The sequence below is a fragment of the Petromyzon marinus genome, chromosome 40, assembly GCF_048934315.1.
Source record: "Petromyzon marinus isolate PM22_M1 ecotype Great Lakes invasive population chromosome 40, UKy_Petmar_22M1.pri1.0, whole genome shotgun sequence".
Classification (NCBI taxonomy): Eukaryota; Metazoa; Chordata; class Hyperoartia; order Petromyzontiformes; family Petromyzontidae; genus Petromyzon; species Petromyzon marinus.
Genome location: NC_133706.1, coordinates 9,668,000 through 9,688,002, shown reverse-complemented (window position 1 = coordinate 9,688,002; position 20,003 = coordinate 9,668,000). Strand labels below are relative to the sequence as shown.

At 46.8% G+C, this 20,003-nt stretch overlaps 1 protein-coding gene across 1 annotated transcript in view; it reads right to left on the bottom strand.

Annotated features, from left to right (window-relative positions):
• The window catches only part of LOC116950604 (tropomodulin-1-like), a 29,949-nt gene that overhangs the window by 4,898 nt on the left and 5,048 nt on the right, over positions 1 to 20,003 (bottom strand). Inside the window, exons 2-8 of the mRNA XM_032968509.2 lie at positions 9,767 to 10,073; positions 8,905 to 9,061; positions 5,167 to 5,286; positions 4,885 to 4,974; positions 4,152 to 4,282; positions 2,945 to 3,052; positions 1,392 to 1,535 (exon numbers count right to left, since the gene is read on the bottom strand). Of these exons, the coding sequence (XP_032824400.1) occupies positions 1,392 to 1,535; positions 2,945 to 3,052; positions 4,152 to 4,282; positions 4,885 to 4,974; positions 5,167 to 5,286; positions 8,905 to 9,061; positions 9,767 to 9,892 (876 nt within the window). The 5' untranslated portion in view covers positions 9,893 to 10,073. The remainder of the gene's footprint in view (positions 1 to 1,391; positions 1,536 to 2,944; positions 3,053 to 4,151; positions 4,283 to 4,884; positions 4,975 to 5,166; positions 5,287 to 8,904; positions 9,062 to 9,766; positions 10,074 to 20,003) is intronic.

The following is a 20,003-nucleotide window of genomic DNA, read 5'->3' as shown; positions in this document are numbered from 1 at the left end:
CGCGCCGCACCGATCTCAACACTCGTATTAACTCTTGTAACATTCTCCCGATGCACTTCGTCCAACATAGCCAATGTGATTCACTCACAATATTCAATGACGCGTACGCTGCCCAGGGTCACTGTTGTACTGTGTTTTTGTCACTTACACGGTGTTTGATATGGCTCCAAATGTAAGATCACGTCAGGTGAACACACACAGACCATGTAATTTTCACACCTCTGCCAATACAACTCCTAAATGTCTCCTGTAACCAATCGCGCCCTGCACACGACAGGGTTGTTAGGAACGAGCGGACTATCTGATTTGTATTTTTGTTACTTTGTCCACAGAATGTCAGTGTAGCGGTTCCATCTGTATAAGTGGTTTGGATAATTTCTATATGATTATTTTTATAATGGTCTTTGTGAGAGCTTGGAAGTCTCCATCAGTTTCCAATAAATCAAATGCCTTTTCATAGTCTACAAAGGTGAGGCTTCATACCCACTCGTCTCTTCTGGAGTCTGACTGATACTAACGTTGTAATGGACTGTGCGCCGCACGTGGAGGGGAAATTTTTATTTTTAAAGGACAAGTTTTACGATACCACTAAAAGCAGGTTGAAGAAAAAAATGGAGGAAAATGCCAAGGAAAAAAAAGGGGGGGATACGCAAAACTATAGAAATCCATTAGCGCGAAACCGGGGAAATCCATGAGACGACTTTTAAATTAACTGCACAAATTATTCATCATATGGAAAGGAAAGTGAATTGATAATCTCAGAGCTGGAATTAAGCTGAACTGACACGCCACATTTAATATTATGGGGTTTGTATTAATTGGTCACCAATCTGAGACCATCAACTCACCACACTTTAAAAACGGACTTAATCACAAGTGGCTAAAATCCAGATTCGAACCCAGGACCACAGCAGTCCCAGCTCACTGCCCAGGGCTCGCTGAGCCTCCTGACAAAGTCCAAAATCCATAATTTTTAATATATTTTCAGATTAACTCAAAATTCTCAAATATGTGGTTGCCATGTGGCTCTTGGGGTCAGAATTGCACGTAAAAACCATCACGTTAAAATTTACGTTGCACTTAATTTGGGCTATATTACAGCTATGGATAATTGACATTGCTTTGCAAGGCACGTTACAAACATTACTCTTATGTGGCAGAGCGGGTTGCAAAGAAAGTGCTGCCCTCTATTGTGTGGACCAGGTCACTTGAAGGGCTCTCAAGAGGCAGCTCTGTGATATCCACTCCTTTGGGCCTTTCTCTTACGCGCAATGTGCAAATGGGGTCAAATTGAGGAAAATATTACAGCATATTTTAGTTTAAATGGTTTCCGAAAGAGGACTCGCATAGGTGACGGCTGGAGTCACGAACGAACGCTCCTTCTCACCTACCTGGTTGTCGATCTTCAGCTCAGTGAGGCTGTCGTTGTCCTTGAGAGACTCGACGATAGCCAAGATGCCGGCGCCCGTCATGAAGTTGGACTCCAGATTGAGGCTCTTGAGGGAGCGGTTCACTGCGAGCGCCTCGGCGAGGGCCTGCACGGAGAAGGGCGAAGGGGTCACTCGCTCACTTCTAGCAGAAAGAGCGCAGTCGCAGCCAGCCCTGAGGTAGCCACACACACACACACACAGCCCATCCTGCTACACACCTCACCCTAGCACATTCATACCCTTTTTCCACTGGTACATCCGAGCCAAGCCAGCGCTGCGTCACCACAATACAGATGGTTTTCCACTGTCTATTTGCCGTGCCGATCGCAGAAACCAAACCATTGTACGTTTGGTCCTCGCGTGACGTTTAAATTTGGGTCAGGCTAGGGGTGGGGATAATGAGACACTCATTGCGTGTGACTTCAGTCAGTGCACTGTGAGGACAGCGTAACCTTCGGGGTACCATGGTGGCAAGATATTAACTACCTCGCCTGGTATACAGGAGGTCGTGGGTTTGATCCCGACCCTGTCGCCTGTATTTTTGGGAGTTTGCATGTTCTCCCTGTGGTCACGTGGATTCTTTTCTGGGTTCTCTGGTTTTTGCCCTCCACATTTAGAAACGTGCATCTAGAGTATTTGGCTGATGTAAATTTCCACATGATAAGCCACATCTCGTTGAGCTATCATTTGTGATCAGGTCACTTCTGAAAAAGAGCAATATGGCTTAGTGGGCCTTACTTTGGTGAAATAAAAAAATGTGTTGAAATAGTTTTTAGTTTTGTAATCTAACGTGTCTCGACTTGTTAATTGCGTGACGTCAGTGGCACGGCTCTGCTTCCGCAGTGGAAAAAGAACCTGGTGCCTAACCAAGCCACACTGGGCAGGCTCGACATGTCCCCAGCACGGCTTGGTTTGTGCAGTGGAAACTAGACAATACAATGTATTTATTGATGACCTTTGTAGAACGGGTTTCAAAGACTTCGAATGGAATCATTATTATTCTTGGTTCTTTCGGTAAAGTCATGTAGATAGAAAAATATATTTTTTTAAATTAATAAAAAATAATAAAACCAAAAACCACAATTAAAAAATAGTAAAATTAAATTCAAATAAATTGAAAATAATCAAAGCAAAAAACCCACATTATTAAATGCGACAATGCATAAATCACATTACGCACAAAAAATCATCGCACATTGGGGGGAAAAAATATACAAATTTGAGTTTTAAGTGAATCGTTGAAACCACGCTTTAACGATTACTTGCAGACATTTGCAGTTATTTCGAGTCAATGACCGCAACGAGTGAGGAGCAATTAATAAGCAAGGCTAATCCACAACCAAGGCAAGCTGCCATTGTATAATCGAGTTAACTGTCGCAGTGCTCGACATAAAACCTTTTTTTTTCATAACAGCATGGAATCTTTTTTAAGTACTTTAATACAGGAGTCAACAGGGAACTAGCATTAATATCGACGCAACGTTCATGGGTTGATGAGTGGGGAGGGCACTTACGAACGCCACAGGGTCATTGCTTTTTGTGGCCACGATGCTGAACTTTTTGACGTGGGTGTTGTCTTTCAGGGCCTCTGCGTACTCTTTCAGCACGTGCACCGGGATATTCTGCAAAGGGAGACACGCGGGGCAGAGTGACGATCGACTGAGCGCTTTCGTTTTGTCCGCTCGCTATCCTCGCGCCAAACCGCAGGAGCCTGACAGGAGGCGGCTCTCCATGCCGCGCTTGACGGCGAACGCAGGAAGGGCGCGGCACGGAAATCCCACCGCGCGCGTCAACGTGACGCGAGAGAAAATCTTATACAACACACGTGTCTTTACAGCGTCTTTAACGTGACTGCGTCCCAAGACGCTTGTACACAGCCGTGGGCATCTTTTTTTTATTGTTTTATAAAGAGAGGCAGTCAGTCCTTGGCAGATGGACAATAAAGGACAGTCCTGAGCCTGCAACAGGCAGGGAGTCGACATCACTCAAGGCTGGGAAGAGGAGAATCTCAGACAATGGGGACAGCAGGGGAGAACAGGTGAACGCTCACTGGTCGAACACTGACTGGGGACAGAAAACTACAATTGCTGAGAGAGCTGTGTGGTGCTGAGTAGAGCGAGATGAGTTGGGAGCGGTTAGGTAGGTAGGAGGCGAGTCTATGGGATGAGTCCTTACCATAAATAGTGGTTGTAATAAACCGAAAATGGCATGGCGGAACGAGATCAGAAGATCTGGAGGAGGGGCACTCGATGCAGGTGGCAAGAGGTCATGAAGAGTGGGAAACAATTGGGGAGAAATGCACGCCAAGCAGTGGGACGTCATCGGCTTGCTGAGAGAGAGAGACGGCGTGTCAATCTTGCGTCGTGATGAGCGTTCCGACGGACGTTTATGTGGCGAGATGTTAACTACGTCGCTTGGTATGCAGAAGATCATGGGTTCGATCCCGATCCTCACACCTGTATATTTGGAGTTTTCATATTCTCTCTCCCCGTAGTCGCCTGTATTTTTCTCCGGGTCCTCCGGTTTTCCCCTCAACAATGCATTTAGAGTATTAGGCTGCTATACATTTCCTCCGTGATAAGCCACTTTATTGAGCTATCATTTCTTGATGGTCAGGTCACTTCTGAAAAAGAGCTATACAGAATCGCAGTGGGGGCTTTACCCGGTAAAGCATTTAAAATAGTTTTTAGTTTAGTAGTTCAGGACGTGTGCCCTGCTCACCTGGATATTGTTGAGGTTGATCTCATCCACGCTCGAGTCGTTGCTCTTCACCTTCTCGAGGGTGGTGTCCACGTCGGTGGGGTTTGGGGGCTCGTCCGGGACCGACTTGTACTCGTCCGGTTTAACCACACCTGTGGCCGCGGGGCAGGTATGTGAGCAACCGATTTGAGAAAAGACCTTTGCAATGCGGTAGAAAAGATGTGATCATGATGATGATGATGACAGTCGCACTTTGAGACTAAAATTTGAGTTATATTAAATCATCTTTACAGGAGCTATCGCCACCCACCCCCTCCCCTACCCCCCCCAATCCCGCTACAGACTTACAGAAGGGCTAATACATTTAGCGTTTCCTATTAGCATGGTTAGCTACGTACAGCGTGAAAGAATTTCAACATACATACATTAATGTTTTCAATCGTATTTGGAATTCAACGCATGCGGCGTCATTCTCCAAAATTGGCAAATTCCGAAATATTACCGCAGATTAATCAAATGGAGTAACACCTAGCAACCGTTGCCCACCCCCCCCCCCTACTGGCAGACTAACGCCCACTCGGCACCAGCTTGTAGGCTGGTGCCGAGTCACCTTGTGCCGCACAGAGACAGCTGCCGTTCGGGAATCCCCTAGGCTTACAAGAAAACTGCGCTTGCAGACGTTACATTGGGTTGCGGGCGCAACATGAATACAAGTACCACCGGTGGTGGGGGGAGGGGGGCGCTGTTCACTCACTGTTGAGGCCCTCCTTGTTGACGATGGTGCTGCTCCCAAGGGCCTCATAGTACTGCTTGTTACTCATGAGCGTGTACATCCCCAGGATGGCTGCGCGCAGCACGCACAGCACGCACAGCACGCGTGGCACACACGTTAGTTTCCAGCGCGCTAAAGCGGCCCACGGATGGATGGAAGAGAGCCATGGACAGGCCTGTGAGCACCAGTCTAAATTTTAGTCGAAGTATTCTATTCACAGTCGACTACATTTTTGACAACGGTGGCCAAGCACACGCGGCGAACCTGCAATGTCACAGATCTCGGCCTCCGAGGCGCTTGAGAGGGCCTCCTCCAGTTCTGGCTCCAGCGTGACCTTGTCGTCGAGCGGGTGGTAGGGCTTATCCGGCGCAATGTACGCCTTGCCTGGGCCGGGTACACACGCACACGCATGGGACGGTGGTCACAGTGCCACGCACACATGACGTATTTCAGTTCAGCCGGCTACCGGGACACGGAAGGGGGTGAGCTTTTAGCTCGCTTAGAGATGTGCCCGACACAGCTGGTAAGATAATGAGATGCATGCTGACATGTTTGATTCCTGCCTATGCTGATATTTCCTTGACCAAGATGGAATGCAATAAACGTAAATACTTCTATCGTATTCATATCATTTTATCACGGTTGCTTAGAACAGGCCCCAAGGCCCAAAATGTCAATCAACCAGCCATAAACCGTCACACTGAGAGTGGAATAGATAAGAGGTAACACATTTCTTGAATTGAGCAAGGCTTTTATGAAAAGTTGGGAAAAAAGACGATGGAAGGAAGCTCCAAAGTCGAGCAGAGTGAGAAAAGACGCAGAAAAAAGCACATTCAGAAACGTACGTTTAGAGTATTTGGCAGCTATAAATGTCCACATGATAAGCCACTGCATTGGACTATCATTTGTGGCCAGGTCACTTTACTTGGTTAAGAAGAAAAATGTAGAATTAGTTAAAATAGAAAGAGAAATGTTGTGACCTGCAGTGTGATGGTTGAAGATAGTAAGGGTCACATTTAAGAGTGAGTCTGGAAGGCCGAGTCCTCAATGTGGAAGGAGAAGGAGGAGTGTGATCTTCATGATTTTTAAATGGCAAGTGATCCCTGACATGCACTGAGCAGTGTGATGAAGTATGGTCAAACGACTAACATGACTGACACTGTTTGGAGAGGTCTTCATCCAGCAATGGATTGACAAAGGGCTGTAAATTATTATTATTCCTATAAATTGTTTTAGTCCCTCAGAATTGTGGATTTGAGAATTCTGCGCAGGTTGCCAACATTCCGCAAGGCAGAGAACCAACTCCATGTTACTGTCAGTTACAATAATTTCTAACTCAACCACATGCCACAAAAATGCATGGACATTTTTTTCTTAAAACTACACAACTCTATTAATTATAAACTATGACACTGCCTTAAAAGGAAATATATTTACATATAATAGCCAAGAGTTTGGGCACTGCCCTTCTTCATAGCACACAGAAAGGCCAGAGAGATGGGAGTGAATAATAGTGAAGAGACTGCACTATACACCATGGGACCCCAATACAATATATACTTCAAGAATAGTGCCTGAGGAATGAATGAAAATGTTGTAAAGAATCGATTCTTGAATCGTGAGATTAAATCGCAGCAACGTTTTGGGGTTAAGTATTCCAATAAATGAAAAAACAAAAAAATATAATTAAAACACAATGGTCCAGGAAACTATTAGATTAAAATGCCTCATAGAAGAGAAAGAAAAAAAAATACCCCAGTTATTAGTAACGCTGCACGATCATGGCATATATAAAAATGAATGATGGATACGGGGGTGACATTTAAACCGCCGAGTCTAAATAAGGGCCATGTAGGGAAGGCGCCACCCCCCCCCACCCAACCCTGGCAGGCGACGTCAGGCACGGTTCACATGAGTAGTGCAGACCGATTGCGGCAAAGAGACACGGAGCCTAACATGGGTGCGTTTCCAGTGTCCTGAAGACAGATCAAACCCCATCAACCTCGGGCATTTCGCCGCACACGGCACCACGCCGGTGACAGGCGTCACGCCGCGGTGGATTAAGGCTCGTGCCAAGCAGTATGAGCAACACGCTCGCACTGGCAGCCACCGCTGTCAGCGCTGGGATGTTTCCCCGCAAACACTGTACAGGGGCGACCCATTGACGCATGCCCCAGTTATGTGAAATGATCCTGCTGACATGTCATGGCATTTTAATCGATCATGATCATTTGTTAAACTATTTGTAACGTGGGCAAATTTTCGCCAAACGGTCGTCCGATCGTCAACTCGGGCGGTGCGGTAATAACTTGTGCAGTATGCATTCATGCAAGGAATATCACACCCGGTCAAACGCACGATGAAATGTATAATTCATTAAAATGGTGCACGCCACCACCGCCTCTTGGATGGATATCGTGAAGGGCAAGGGCTTTTCTGTGTCTGACAAGAGTAACAGAGAAGGGAGGTGGGTAGCATGCATGGAGATTCATGGAGCCGTCTCTCTCCCTCTCGCGCACACACACACGCACGTGGCCTCTATCCCAGGAGAAGTGTGGCAATGCGCCACGGCCTAAGGAAATTGATTCGCAGATTGCATCGCAAATCCTGTGACACGGATTCACTTAAAAATGTAAAGCAAAGCAGAGCAAACAGCGGAGGGCCTGAGGGAACTGTCGCACGCACAGGTTTCCATGCTTCACAGCCCTCAATCACTCATTGTAATTGTATAATTTTTCCTTTTAATTTAGTTGGATATCTATAAGTGGATACCACTATATATGGAAGCCATTGTGCACACTTAGTATAGATGCACTGCACACTATCAACCCACTGCTCGATGAACCTCCCCACACCACGCGGGTCGTAGGGGTTATTTGACCATACTTCACCACCCTGGTTAGTGCGGGTCAGTGAACGCGGGGGTGGGGGACGTGAGAGAACACGAGAGTGCAGTACAACGGATTTTGCCGCACTACCCTCTGCTGCCCACCGTGTGGCCCCGCAGTCACTATGGCAACCTGTTTGTACACGGCGGTCACCCATCCTAGCGTTGTCCGGGCTCAACCCTGCCTCGCTTCCATGATTTGATGGTCGCATTCCGGGTGATTTGGTCGGTCAGTAACTCCAAGCACTCCACAACAAAAACCAGATACGCATTAACGCCAATTTACAAACTGCCCGTCAAGAGCTCCAGCCAGCAGTAAATGTTATCTCTTCGGGGGAGGGATAAAAAAAAACGGCTTGTTGATAATTTGAAGCACTGTACGGTAAATATTATCACTAATAGACTGCAGAAAACCACTTGGTCGGCCGGTTGGAAGCACGCCAAGAATGCGCGAGAAAATGCGGCGGTGACCAAGAAAGGCGTTCGGGCGTTCTGGTCACAACGAGGAGTCTACAAAGCTGAATGAAAACGGCGATTCGAAACAAGGTCATTTTTAACGCAACATTGCGGCTCCCGGCACGTTGATGGAAGCGAGTTTCCCCAGCGCCATGTGGCGCGCACGGATCGTTCTCGAGCTCGCGCCTTTCATTCGTGCAGCCGTCGCGTACTTTCAAAAGCGTTGAAGTCACGCCAAGTTCAAGAGAGAGGTGTGATTTTTCAAGCACTCCTTATTGAAGCGCAGTTCTGGTATAAGCAACACGAGTCAGACTCGCCCCCATCGAAGGAATGTGGAATTTACACCGCTGGCGCATGGCTATAAACAGGAGATGAACTCCGCCTCAGTGCTCAGGCAATCACTTCCAGCTTTGAAAGTAAAACCACCAGAAAACAACATTCATGATCAATGAGCCGAAACACATTGCACTGGCCTGCGGGAAGAAACACGCAACAAGCGGTGATGAAGTCACACACACGCGGTTGAACTAAAGTAACGTTGAATTATATGTTCAATTTTCCTTCATGAATGATCAACCTCTCTGGTGCATATGTCACAACGGGTGATGCTCACTGAATATAAAAACCCCAGGGTGTGGGTGAAGCGGAGAACGAGCTACCTTTTTTCTCTCCGGTAAAGGGCACCAGATCCTCCTTGTCCTCCACCTCCTTGGCCTCCTTCTCCAGGTGAGCGAGGAGATCGTCCCGCTTGAACGGCCCCGTCGGCTCCTTCTTGGTCTGGTCTTTCTGTCGCATGCCCGCGGGCAGGCCTACGTTCTGAAGGCACGCGTTTCCCAAGCGCGGTAAATCAATTAAAAGACGCACACACAACACCACCGGCATTGGGCCAACCGTCCCGACGCTGAAGACACCTGCAAAACTACTCGGTCGGGATTATACATCACAATCATCGCCCCACACACACACACATGCCTACTGCAAACACTTTGCAGGACCCTCCTGAAGAGGAGTCTTGAGACTCAGTGAGGCTTTACTGGATAAACAAGCGTAAGAATAAAAACGAAATTTACGCAGCCACAAAGTTACTTCTGGGGTTGTGCAACTCTAAAGAGCGTGGACGTTCAAGATCCTCTGGCGGCATTGGCAAGAGCAGGCCGTTGTGGGTTGGCCTCGGGGTTAAAGAATTTAACCGGCAGATTCACCCGGCTGGGACTAAACCATAGCCATCATCAGCCCCTTTGGGCGGACAATGACTCCGTTTGCAGGCCAGGTGCTGCCGGGTCACCTTGTGCCCACAGTGACAGCTGCCACTGGGGGTGCCCTTTCAAATGTGTTGAGATGAGCAGCAATGTTAAGTCGCTTGTTGCTCGTAAAGCGCTGTGAAGACGGCCCGGTGTAGTAGGCGCTACTTCAAAAACAAATAATTGCTATTTTTATTATTTATTTGGCATATGAGTCGTGGGGGTCGGGGGGGTGGAGCCCAGGAGGGGGGGTGGCGGGGGGGCCCGAGAGGGTCGTCACCTCCGGGTCCATCTCCTCGAGCTCGTCCGTGAGCCGCTGGAGCTCGTCCTCCGTGAGGTCCCCGAGCAGCTGGTCCTCGTCCACGTCACGGTACTTCTCCATGTTCTTGAGCAGCGACGTCGCCATGGTGACTCCAGGTACCACTACCACCACTACCACCGCTACGACAACTCCTCCTCCTCACGGCGAGCGAGCGAGAGGCCGGCCGGCGACCGGAATCAGAAATACAGAGACGGCCTGCCGGTCACGTCTCTACCGCCCTCGGCCACGCACGGGAGGAGTGCTGGAGGCAACCGCTGGAGGTGCTCTGTTGGAGAGGCAAAAAGAGACGCGAGCAAGTTAATTAATGAGCAAGTTAATTAATGAGCAAGTTAATTAATGAGCAAGTTAGTTAACGAGCAAGGCGAGCTTGGTTTCCTCCCGACCCTTGCCAAAAGCCTTCTTTAAACTCTGAACAATTATTCAGCGCAAAGAACGATTTCGGCCAAGAGTTGAGATCCTGTTGTTGTATCTGGAGCGCAGCACCCAAATTCAACAGAGAGCAGCAGCCGTAGTGGTTCATGATCCAGCACCGACGGATTCACTCCAGTCATTTGCTCGCTCACCGGCGACCAGTTACCTACGTATAACTCGTCTATCGCTACGACCATAGTGACCGTTGCGATGGACTTTAACCAATTATTCCACCACCTCTGTTGAGGACTCAGCCTACCAGTTCGACTGTTCCATTCTGACTTCGACCACCGTACCGCAGGTCAAAACGCTTCTCTTTCTGCTTCTTTCCTCACGCTGCTCGAATGTGGGAATCCATCCCGACATCACGTGTCCTGAGTCCTTATAACCATGCTCAATTCAAGAAATGTTGCACTTTTCAATTTACGCACGTAAGATTATTCCAGAGTGCGTGGTGTTGGCGTGAGAGGCGTGTTGGCTGTGTGTGGCGCGTTTTGAGGGTGGAGGTTTGTCGACTGGTGGAGCGGTAGCCTAGTGGTCATTGGTGTGTAAAACCTGGATTCAAAACCCAGGATCTCAGCAGTGCTGGTTTGGCACTTCGAAGTATGAGCCACCTGGCCACCTCAACAGCCTGATGCAATTTAATGTCTTGGTAATTCTACACACGGAGTGGGGGGAGAGGCAGCTTGCGAGCAGATAGCAGATGGCTACGAAAAAAAATAACATCGCACACGGATCACTGCAGGACTCGGGGTTGCAAGATTGGGGTACAATATTGCGGGCTTGTGTGATTGGGCGCAACTGTTGTGGCAAGTGCTGTTAGCGAGCGCCGATGTTTGCCGTACGTCGAGGTGCCATAACATGGCTTGCCAGAAGGCAGTGCAGCAAACGCAGACAAATATCACCCGTCCCTTCTCTGCGAGCTTCATTGTGTCCCCCAAACAAGTGTGAGTTTTGTACAGGTACTCCGATTTCCTCCCACATGTAAAACACTCATTCATTCGCAGAAAAATATGTTTAATATATAGAGGACTGCAGAGCTGGGGCAATTGTTGGTGCAGGCTCACAGCCTGGCTGCCTGCCAGCTTGTCTGTGGTTCCTCAGTGATTGTAAGATAATACTTTTTTTTTTATTAAACGGGTTAATCACATTTCATTGACCTCAATTCAGACAGTAACCTGTCTCACCGGGTTCAGTGGCCAAAGCTCTTGGAAAAGAGCTTTCATGCCATTTTCCTGACAATGCTCACGTGGTACTGCTTGTATCTCTCCATTTTCAATAATAAATTACCCTTCACTATTCTTTCGTGGTTTTTGTACAGCGAGATACCGCTACACTCTGAGTGTCGCCCAATTCAATCATGCCTATTAAAATAATTTCACATCAGTTGCAGTTCAACAATACAGCACTGCAAAAACCTGAGTGGTAAACAAACCGATGTTTTGGAAACGACAGATTGTTAAACCAGAGTACTGTTTGTTGCTCGGCATTTGGTATTTTGGGGCTTTGGACCTGTGCTCAGCAACCGCGTTTTAAAACAAAAAATACGAACAAAAGCCATTCTGGCTGTCACAACAGCGGCAATAAAAAAAAGCTAAATAAATAATCCGTATTGCTGCGCATTCCTCGGAGACCTCAACTTGAGCGGTACAATGGTTTTAATCTTTTTTGGGGCCGAACCCTTGGGTTGGGTCGCGTCCACCGTTGCCGTTAGGGCACTTCAAACGAGAAGCCACCTGGCCCAGGGGGCGGGCAAACAGGCCGAGAACGCCAGAAACGTGCCAGCAACGTGCCAGCAACGTGCCACACAACGTGCACCTGCTGCACCGGTGGACTCCGGTAAGTCTCCCCCGCTTGGCTGGGAACTTTGCTTTTCGTCTGTGTGTGCAGAGAGCCTTCGACGTGTTGTGCATTGGAGATCTCGCGCATTTGCTGAACATGGCACTCGATGGTGGTAAAGGCGCATCCCTGTAAATGCTCGCTCACGCCAATGCTGGCGGAAAGGCCTCGACTATAGGGGGATCGAGAGAGCACCCAACCCCACCTCCCAAGGGCATTTGGCCTCCTCTTCCATGTTGGCAAGATATCTTGATGGAGGTTGGAGTACCCCCTACAGTTTAACTCACCGCACACGATCTGCCAATAGACTGTAGTGGGCCCATTTATACTGCTGGGTGGATAGTATACGGGGGAGGGGGCAGAGGATGGAGGGGGACTTAAACAATCTTGCTCATCGTATTTACTCCCGTGCTAGGAGATCAAATTGAACTGGCAACCTCCAAAGTTAGACTCTTGTGAACTTACCGCCACGTACAGCAGAGAAGTAAAAACGATGATTCTTAAGCCGGGCATGCAGGCCCCAAATAGTGTCCGCAAGAACCAACATCGATCTATTCACACGCGTCATATGTCATGGATTCAAATGACCCTTTCAGCCACTAGTGGCTACTATACTACCCCAAAAAAAGAGTTGGCGCGTAAAGGGAGGGTTTCACAACATACATTTGGCCACATGATTACGTGGCATTTAACCCAAGAATCAATTACGAATTTCTTTATTTGAATCGTGACCTTAAATCACGGACAATTCATCAAAACGCCAGAGGGTGGAGGTAAATGGTAACAACTTCTACTTAACTTACAGCAGTGGCATTCTCTTTACAATCAATTCCACATGACCTACAAAGTAACAGTTGAACTTTTCACGCCTATTACCTAAACGCGTGCCGACTGAAACAGCAGACGGCAGGATATTTGCGAATGGATCATCATTATCAGACATGGATCAATCCACTGCTGGACGAAGGCCTTCCCAAGCCGCCGCCATCCCTCATTGTCCCGCGATGCAATAATCCACTCAGCAAGAACTAATTTCATCGCTCCATCTCCTCAGTCGACGAGCTCTCGCATGTGTTATTTTCCTTGGCTTTCCCTACCGTTGTTATTATTATTGACCATCATCAATAATCACTTGGAGCGACGTGTCCTGCCCAAGCTCACTTGCTTTTACTGTATGAATAGTTTTGATGTTATTAAACCTGTGTATGTCCTCTAAACCAGCGGTCCCCAACCTTTTTGGCACCAGGGACCGGCTTCGTGGAAGACAATTTTTTCACGGACCGGGGGGGAGGTTCATCATTGGGTCTTTCCCCCTTTTCAAAGAAGCTCTCCAGCGACGTTTATTTGTTACTCATTGTGGCTACTAGGGGGTTAGCTTGTGGGCTTACCAACACTGTGACTGAGACGAGTTGCGCAGTGTGGGAAAGAGGCGCAGAGGGAAGTGGTAAATAATAAAATAATGGGGGCGGGCCACGCGCGGACTCACCGCTCTCACCTCCTGCTGTGCGGTCCGGTTCCTAACAGGCCACGGGACCGGGGGTTGGGGACCCCTGCTCTAAACCATGCGTTGCTCCCTCCGTCTCCCATGTTGATTGCATCTTCTCCCCGCTTCTTTGCACCCGTTACAGTTATTTTTCTATACTTTTCTTTGATGACCACGGTGTTTCTGACCCATGTGTCAGGCAGATAAACAACAAGAAAAAACATCTACTTGAGGCACACCGGTGCATTACTTTTGTTTATTACCAAGGTGAACAAAATAAAACAATGATAGGAGTGGGCGAGAGCACGTTTGAGTGCTTTTGGAAAGCTGAATGTGCACGTGATCTGATTGTATCACTCCGTCTCCATGGATGACATCCTCTCTGGCATGTTCCTTCTCTTTGTTGAACAGATAAGATTGATGAAAAACGCTTTTAAAGCTGTACCATAGGTGGACCCAATGTAAAAATTAACACTTCTAAAGTTCAAGAGACTTATCAGAGCTGAACATGCACTCATGTATTATGCATGTACAGTGCTAGTTATAGTCATCCGGAAAAAATAGCTCCGATGTCTGAGATGTCACAGCTGAGCTCATGCTGACAGCTACTGGTGGCGATTCTGGATTGTTACAGATAGCATTGACATCACATTGCCAAAACGCAATGAGTGACCAATCATTACACCGAAGGTTATCAATGAAGAGGTTCAACATGTCCTAACGAAGAGCAGAACGCCACACAGATGGCGGGTTTTACACTCGTATTAATCCTATCCCATGGGCGACAGGCACTTCATCGGGATACGTCTGAGATAAGCGGATTTTTTTCACAATTTTTTTTTATCCATTTAACGTATCGACATGACATGAAATGTCGGTACGTTAGAGGGAGTAAAATTAAAGGGAGTAAAAATCACGCACTTATTACACACAACGTGCTTGCCACAAATTAACCACAATACCTTGCCGATCTCGTTAAGGAGCATGAACCATCACGTGAACTTCGGTCATCCTCACAGTGGATTTTGGCTGGCCATCGAAGACGGTCACTGCATCGCGCACTTTCAGATGCGCTTCTGCAGCAATCTGGAACATTCTTCCTTCTAATATTTGGAAGCCATTGGAGCTATGCACTTTTAAATCTCGATTGAAAACTAATTTATCTTAAAATGCTTTCTTGTGTTTAGTTTGTTATCCTTCCCTGCACCTCCGATTAGCGCGGTTGACTACCTACGGTACAAACTAGGTGCAACATACATACAGTACATATAAATATTTCTTGCAAAGGAAAACACAGATTAGAGTGCAAGCGGGTACTAGCAAGTCACGCACAGTGGATGAATATTTTTCGACAATAATTAATTAATGTGCACTTTGCAAGTAACCATTCAGACAAAAAAACCCAATCTCTATGGATCATGTTACCTGGATTCTTCTATAATTTTACAAAACTATTCTCAACTTCAAAACTCAAAGAATGAAACGACTGGTAATGGAGATGAGAGAGGTTTAATCAGAGAACTTTAATACATTTGGTTAAAGTGTATTTTTTTCCCCTAGACCAATCGTCGCAGGCCATACCTAGCTCATCATCTGGTTCTGACAGATCAGAATGAGCCCCCAACTTGGCATTGCACGACAATACATTTTCAAGTAATCAGCGCGAATGACAGTATGAAGGACGTGTCTTATCATGGAGATGGAATCTTGATTCAGGGCTCAACTATGCAGGGCCTACAGAGTTCAACGTGGCTGTTGTCCATGCAAAAAAAATCAATCAATGGAGGGCCATAACTGACATTCAGGTGGCCACAACTCTTAGTTTTTCTCCCCCAAAAAAGTGTTGTAATTTTTCCCCCAATGTTATCCCGATTGTGCTATCGGCGGCAGTACAACGCTTCGTGTGAGAAAACGGCTCAAAGAAGTGGATATCACAGAACTACCTACAAGACCCCTTCAAGTAACCACTGATCCACACAGCAGGGGACAGCAGCTTCTCATCCGCAGGGCCTGTGCAGTAATATTGGTTGCATAACGGTCAAACTGATATTTTGTGGAAAATTAGCCAAATTAGGTGCAGAACTAAATTTAATGTGATGGGATTTTTTGTTCTTCATTGGTGACCGGGCACAGACAGTAAGCTCACTTGACTTCAACTTAAGAACTCTGTTTAACCATAGGCAGCTGCCGGAATTTAAAATCCTCGATCTTGGCGGCGCCACCTCAGTGCTCTGACCTCCGTGCCACTTGGCCAACTCATCTTTGAGAATTTGGGTTATTTTCGATTTGTGACTGACCATAATTTTGAATATTGGCTGTGTTTGCCACAAGGTTCAGCAGTCTCTGGGCACTGAGCTGGAACCACTGAGGTCCCTAGGTTCGATTCCAGAGTTTTAGCCACCTGTGATAACACACACGCACACTCTGACCTCCGAGCCTCTCAGCTACCTCAAGTGCCACAATGTTAGTGCTGTACAGATGGTGCAACAAGGTGGGGTCCAGCCTACGAAGTGCTCTCACGGCGATATGGTTACAGCCCCCGCACCTGTCCGTGGCACGGGGTAACGGAATATTCACGCCGTCTGCCACACAAGGGGCGGTCAAACAAGTCCTGCTGCGGAGGATTCCTGCATTAATTTAGCCGAGCACTGCCTTGGCAAAAGGTGCGGCGGCAGCCAGCCACGCGTGGACCGCGAGAATTAACACTTGCATTGACGGCCACGGGCTTCATACGGATTCCGCGACGAGTTGCGAGTTCAGCTTCGAAAACACAGTGCTGTCCGCTAAATGGTTTACTTACCGCTGAATAGGCAGTTGCATAAGTTCGGCAAGTTTACAGTAAAACAATATTATCTCAAGAAAAAATATGGGCTGTCACTTTGAACCTGTAGTTTTAGAAATCATGGCTTATTTATTGAATAAATCAGTGGTGTGACATATATGCAAAAAAATGCACTATCACCATTGCGGGGTAAATTCAAAATCGGTTGGTGTGCGTACATCCAATAGCGTGGTATTTTTATAAGCGTTTCTCCCTTATCAAGAAACGTGGAAAATTTACTTTTTATCCGATTTACGGTCCTAATTAACTAGAAAGCCACTTTAAATCATGCAACTGCTGCTCCTCATACCATTCAGTTCAAGGCAAAGCAGTAAGATTTACTCATAGCTTGTAAACATACTTTGTGGTTTAATGCAAGTGTGCGTACTTGAATGTGGGAACAGCAACACGATGTGATACACTTAAATCACCCGGATGACACCATCGTGATGCCAGCAAGCGTGTTTGCCCGCGATTGAAGGTAACAGCTGATCATTATTACGGCCTTCAGTGTCCATATAAAATACCATGCTGTCTGCCACACGGGCGAGATATATTAGTCCGTGCCGGGATTTATTTTTATTCTGTGAGCACCGTTTGCTTTACTTATTACGTTCAGGCCTTGTGAAGGATGATAAAGGAGGGGGTACAACTTTACAGGAGGTCCTCCAACCCAAAAAAAAGAAACCGCAAGAAAGTTCTCAGCCTATTTCAATATTTCATTGCTGACGAATAGTTTGATCTGTTCTCTTTACCAAATATACAAAAAAAATCCAAAAGTACGCGCTTGCTAAATATTCCAACATTGGATACAACCCTAGGCACTTGTAAATGGTGATGGAGAATGGGAAATTACCAACCGGGGCCCCACACTCTACTTGACAGGTCTTCTCGCAGTCACTTGTGACTGTGGTCAGTGTGGCTATTTATAGTGGGCTATACAATTCACTTCTATTGGATCGTTGGCATTCAGATGACTCACAATTTATTTAAGTAGTACTCAATTGTACACTATGATTGGGAAGTGGAGGAGTGGTACAATGGTAAATGCAATGCACTATGGACAAAGCAACCTGAATTAAATTTCCAGCCATGGCTAACATAAATTGCAAGTAATATTTTAACCGGTCCTGGGACGCCAAACACTGGTTGAGGGATGACTCAGCCCATCATCACTCCGGAATAAAAAAATAGGCACCATTTTTAAATAAGTACCACATTATGGGGAATCCCAAGGCGGCTGTCCTATGGGCAGACTCGCCCCCATCAGAGGAATGTTAGAATTTTCGCCACTGGATCAAGGCTCTAAACAGGAGATGAGCATCACATCAAAGTTAATTTGAGCATCACATCAAAGTTAATTTGAGCACAAAGTCACTTTGACCGACACTAAGTTAGCAGGTATGTTTAGAATGGTGGTAATGCAGAAAACATTATAATCAGTCATTGGCAAATATTGCCGTGAATATCTTTAAAAATAATAATGTTTTAGATATCAACATCAGGTCACATTATAGTACTCTTTTTTAACGATTATAATGTATCAGCTGCTTAGTAATTAAGCATTTGTACACGGACTTGGAAATACAACACTTGCTCTCTTCACGCCACACTAAGAAAAATGCACAAATGAAACTTGGACACAGAACAACAATTCGCGCTTACAGCATTTCCCTGAGCTACAGTGTGAGCACACAAAGGTCCGGGTCTCGACAACAAAGGCATCAGTGTAATGCATGAAGCAACGTCGAGCTCCGCTTTTGTTTCGTTTGTAAGTTCCGTTAAAAATATTTAGTTTCTCATCCCACTCCTGGCACAGATTGCCATAACGGAGGAAATTCATTAATACTGACTGATTATAAATAGCAGAGTTTGATTTAAACACCACGAACGGGAGGACAGCGAGTCAACTCTATTTTTTTCCACAGGGCCAATGTCAGAGATAGCGTTGCCACCTGTTCTGGTTTTCCCAGGACGGCCTCTTTTTGAGGTAACCCTATTGAAAAATCTGTCCATCTTCGAGGGACATTAACAGCCCCTGGTTTTTTTTTCAGTTGTATTATAATACATAAATAAGGACGATGCATTAACATATAGTTATCCACCTCTTCTGTCATCTTGAGATATTCTTCTTTCCACAGAATGTCCTTCTTGTTTGTACTTCAGGAGGTGGAAACCACAGCCTGAGCAGCGCAAATAAGTTTTGCTATTTAAGATTCTGGTTGTGTCACAACGGGGCTTCTCAAAATCCCCACGTTAAATCTCAGTAACCACATTTAACGATTGAATCATGAGCGCCACCGTGGAGACTGTAACAGCATAAATAAGCAGGGAAATAGGCCTGCTTCACATTATATCTGTCCCACCACGTAAAAAAAAGCTCTTTTACACATCACATCAGCGGCAAAAGCTCCCCGTGGGATGTGTAAAAATACTGTTATTTATTAGGTGGAGGGACCGATATGTGAAGGTGTATTGTCTGCTTATCGTTATACGTTAAACCCTGTTCCCTCCGAGCTTTCACAGGGAAGAAGAAAAGGAGACAACTGAGCAGGCGCAGTGATGAACTCAACATTTGTAACAGACAAATCAAGTTTCCCGATATCAGTCACCAATTTGGTGCCATCCATTGAGTAGGTACGCAAAAATCTGTCCAAACTTGACCCCTCCCCACCACTCCCTGTACACACGCGGACTTTTTACACCACCCCCCCGCCACCTGCGTACGTACGCCTGACGCGCCCCCCCCCCAGAATCCTATAGAACGGCCGAAATTTAAACCACGCAGAAACCATCAAGGATTAATAATATTAACGTGTTTAAGCAAACAGATCGTCCACCGCCGGACTATCTAACTCGTTTGAAGGCCAATGTAGATAAATTATTATCGACGCTTCACACCACCCCCCCCCCCCGTTTCCTATGCGTACGCACATTGCCAGTAGACCCCCCCCCCCCATACGCAAGCTACGCATTTGGGTTCACCCCCCCCCCATCCCCCCACCATGCGTACGGACTAAGTGGATGGCCCCTTTGGCTGCGACCCCGCCGTAGTAAAGCGCCGCGTTTTTGGGGTTTAACGCGGGGCGCTGAATGAGGCCAGAGAGCTCAGACAGAGCAAAACAACATTTAGCACGCTCCACAGCGGACATTGCAAGGCTTTCAAATTTCACAGGCCGGTGCCATTTGCACGTAAGCAGAATTCTCGCCGGGGAGGGAGGGGGCCACGACTCCAAAATTCGAGCTGCGTTTGGCCGCTTGCGTGGCTGCGTGGCCACACAACATTCGCTCAGTGTTCAGTGTTCAAATCGAGATTGTTCAGTGTTGTTTAGGCTTCTCAATAACGCGAACAAAAGGGCTGGGGCATTAGCACGATACGACGATTCACAACACTCACGTGACGGTATGGGGCCGTCCATAAATGACGTCACGCGATTTTGGACGATTTTTGACCCCCCCTCGTCGCACGGCGTCACAAAAAGTCAGACCCCCCCCTCAAATATGACGTCACAAAGCTCTGCCCCCCCCCCAAAAAAAACATACTTCAAATCGCGTTAAACTATTGTCATTGTAGTGCGTATTTAATGTGGCGCTGCACTCTGATGTTGTAGGAGAAAACATTTATTAAAAAGTCTATTTAA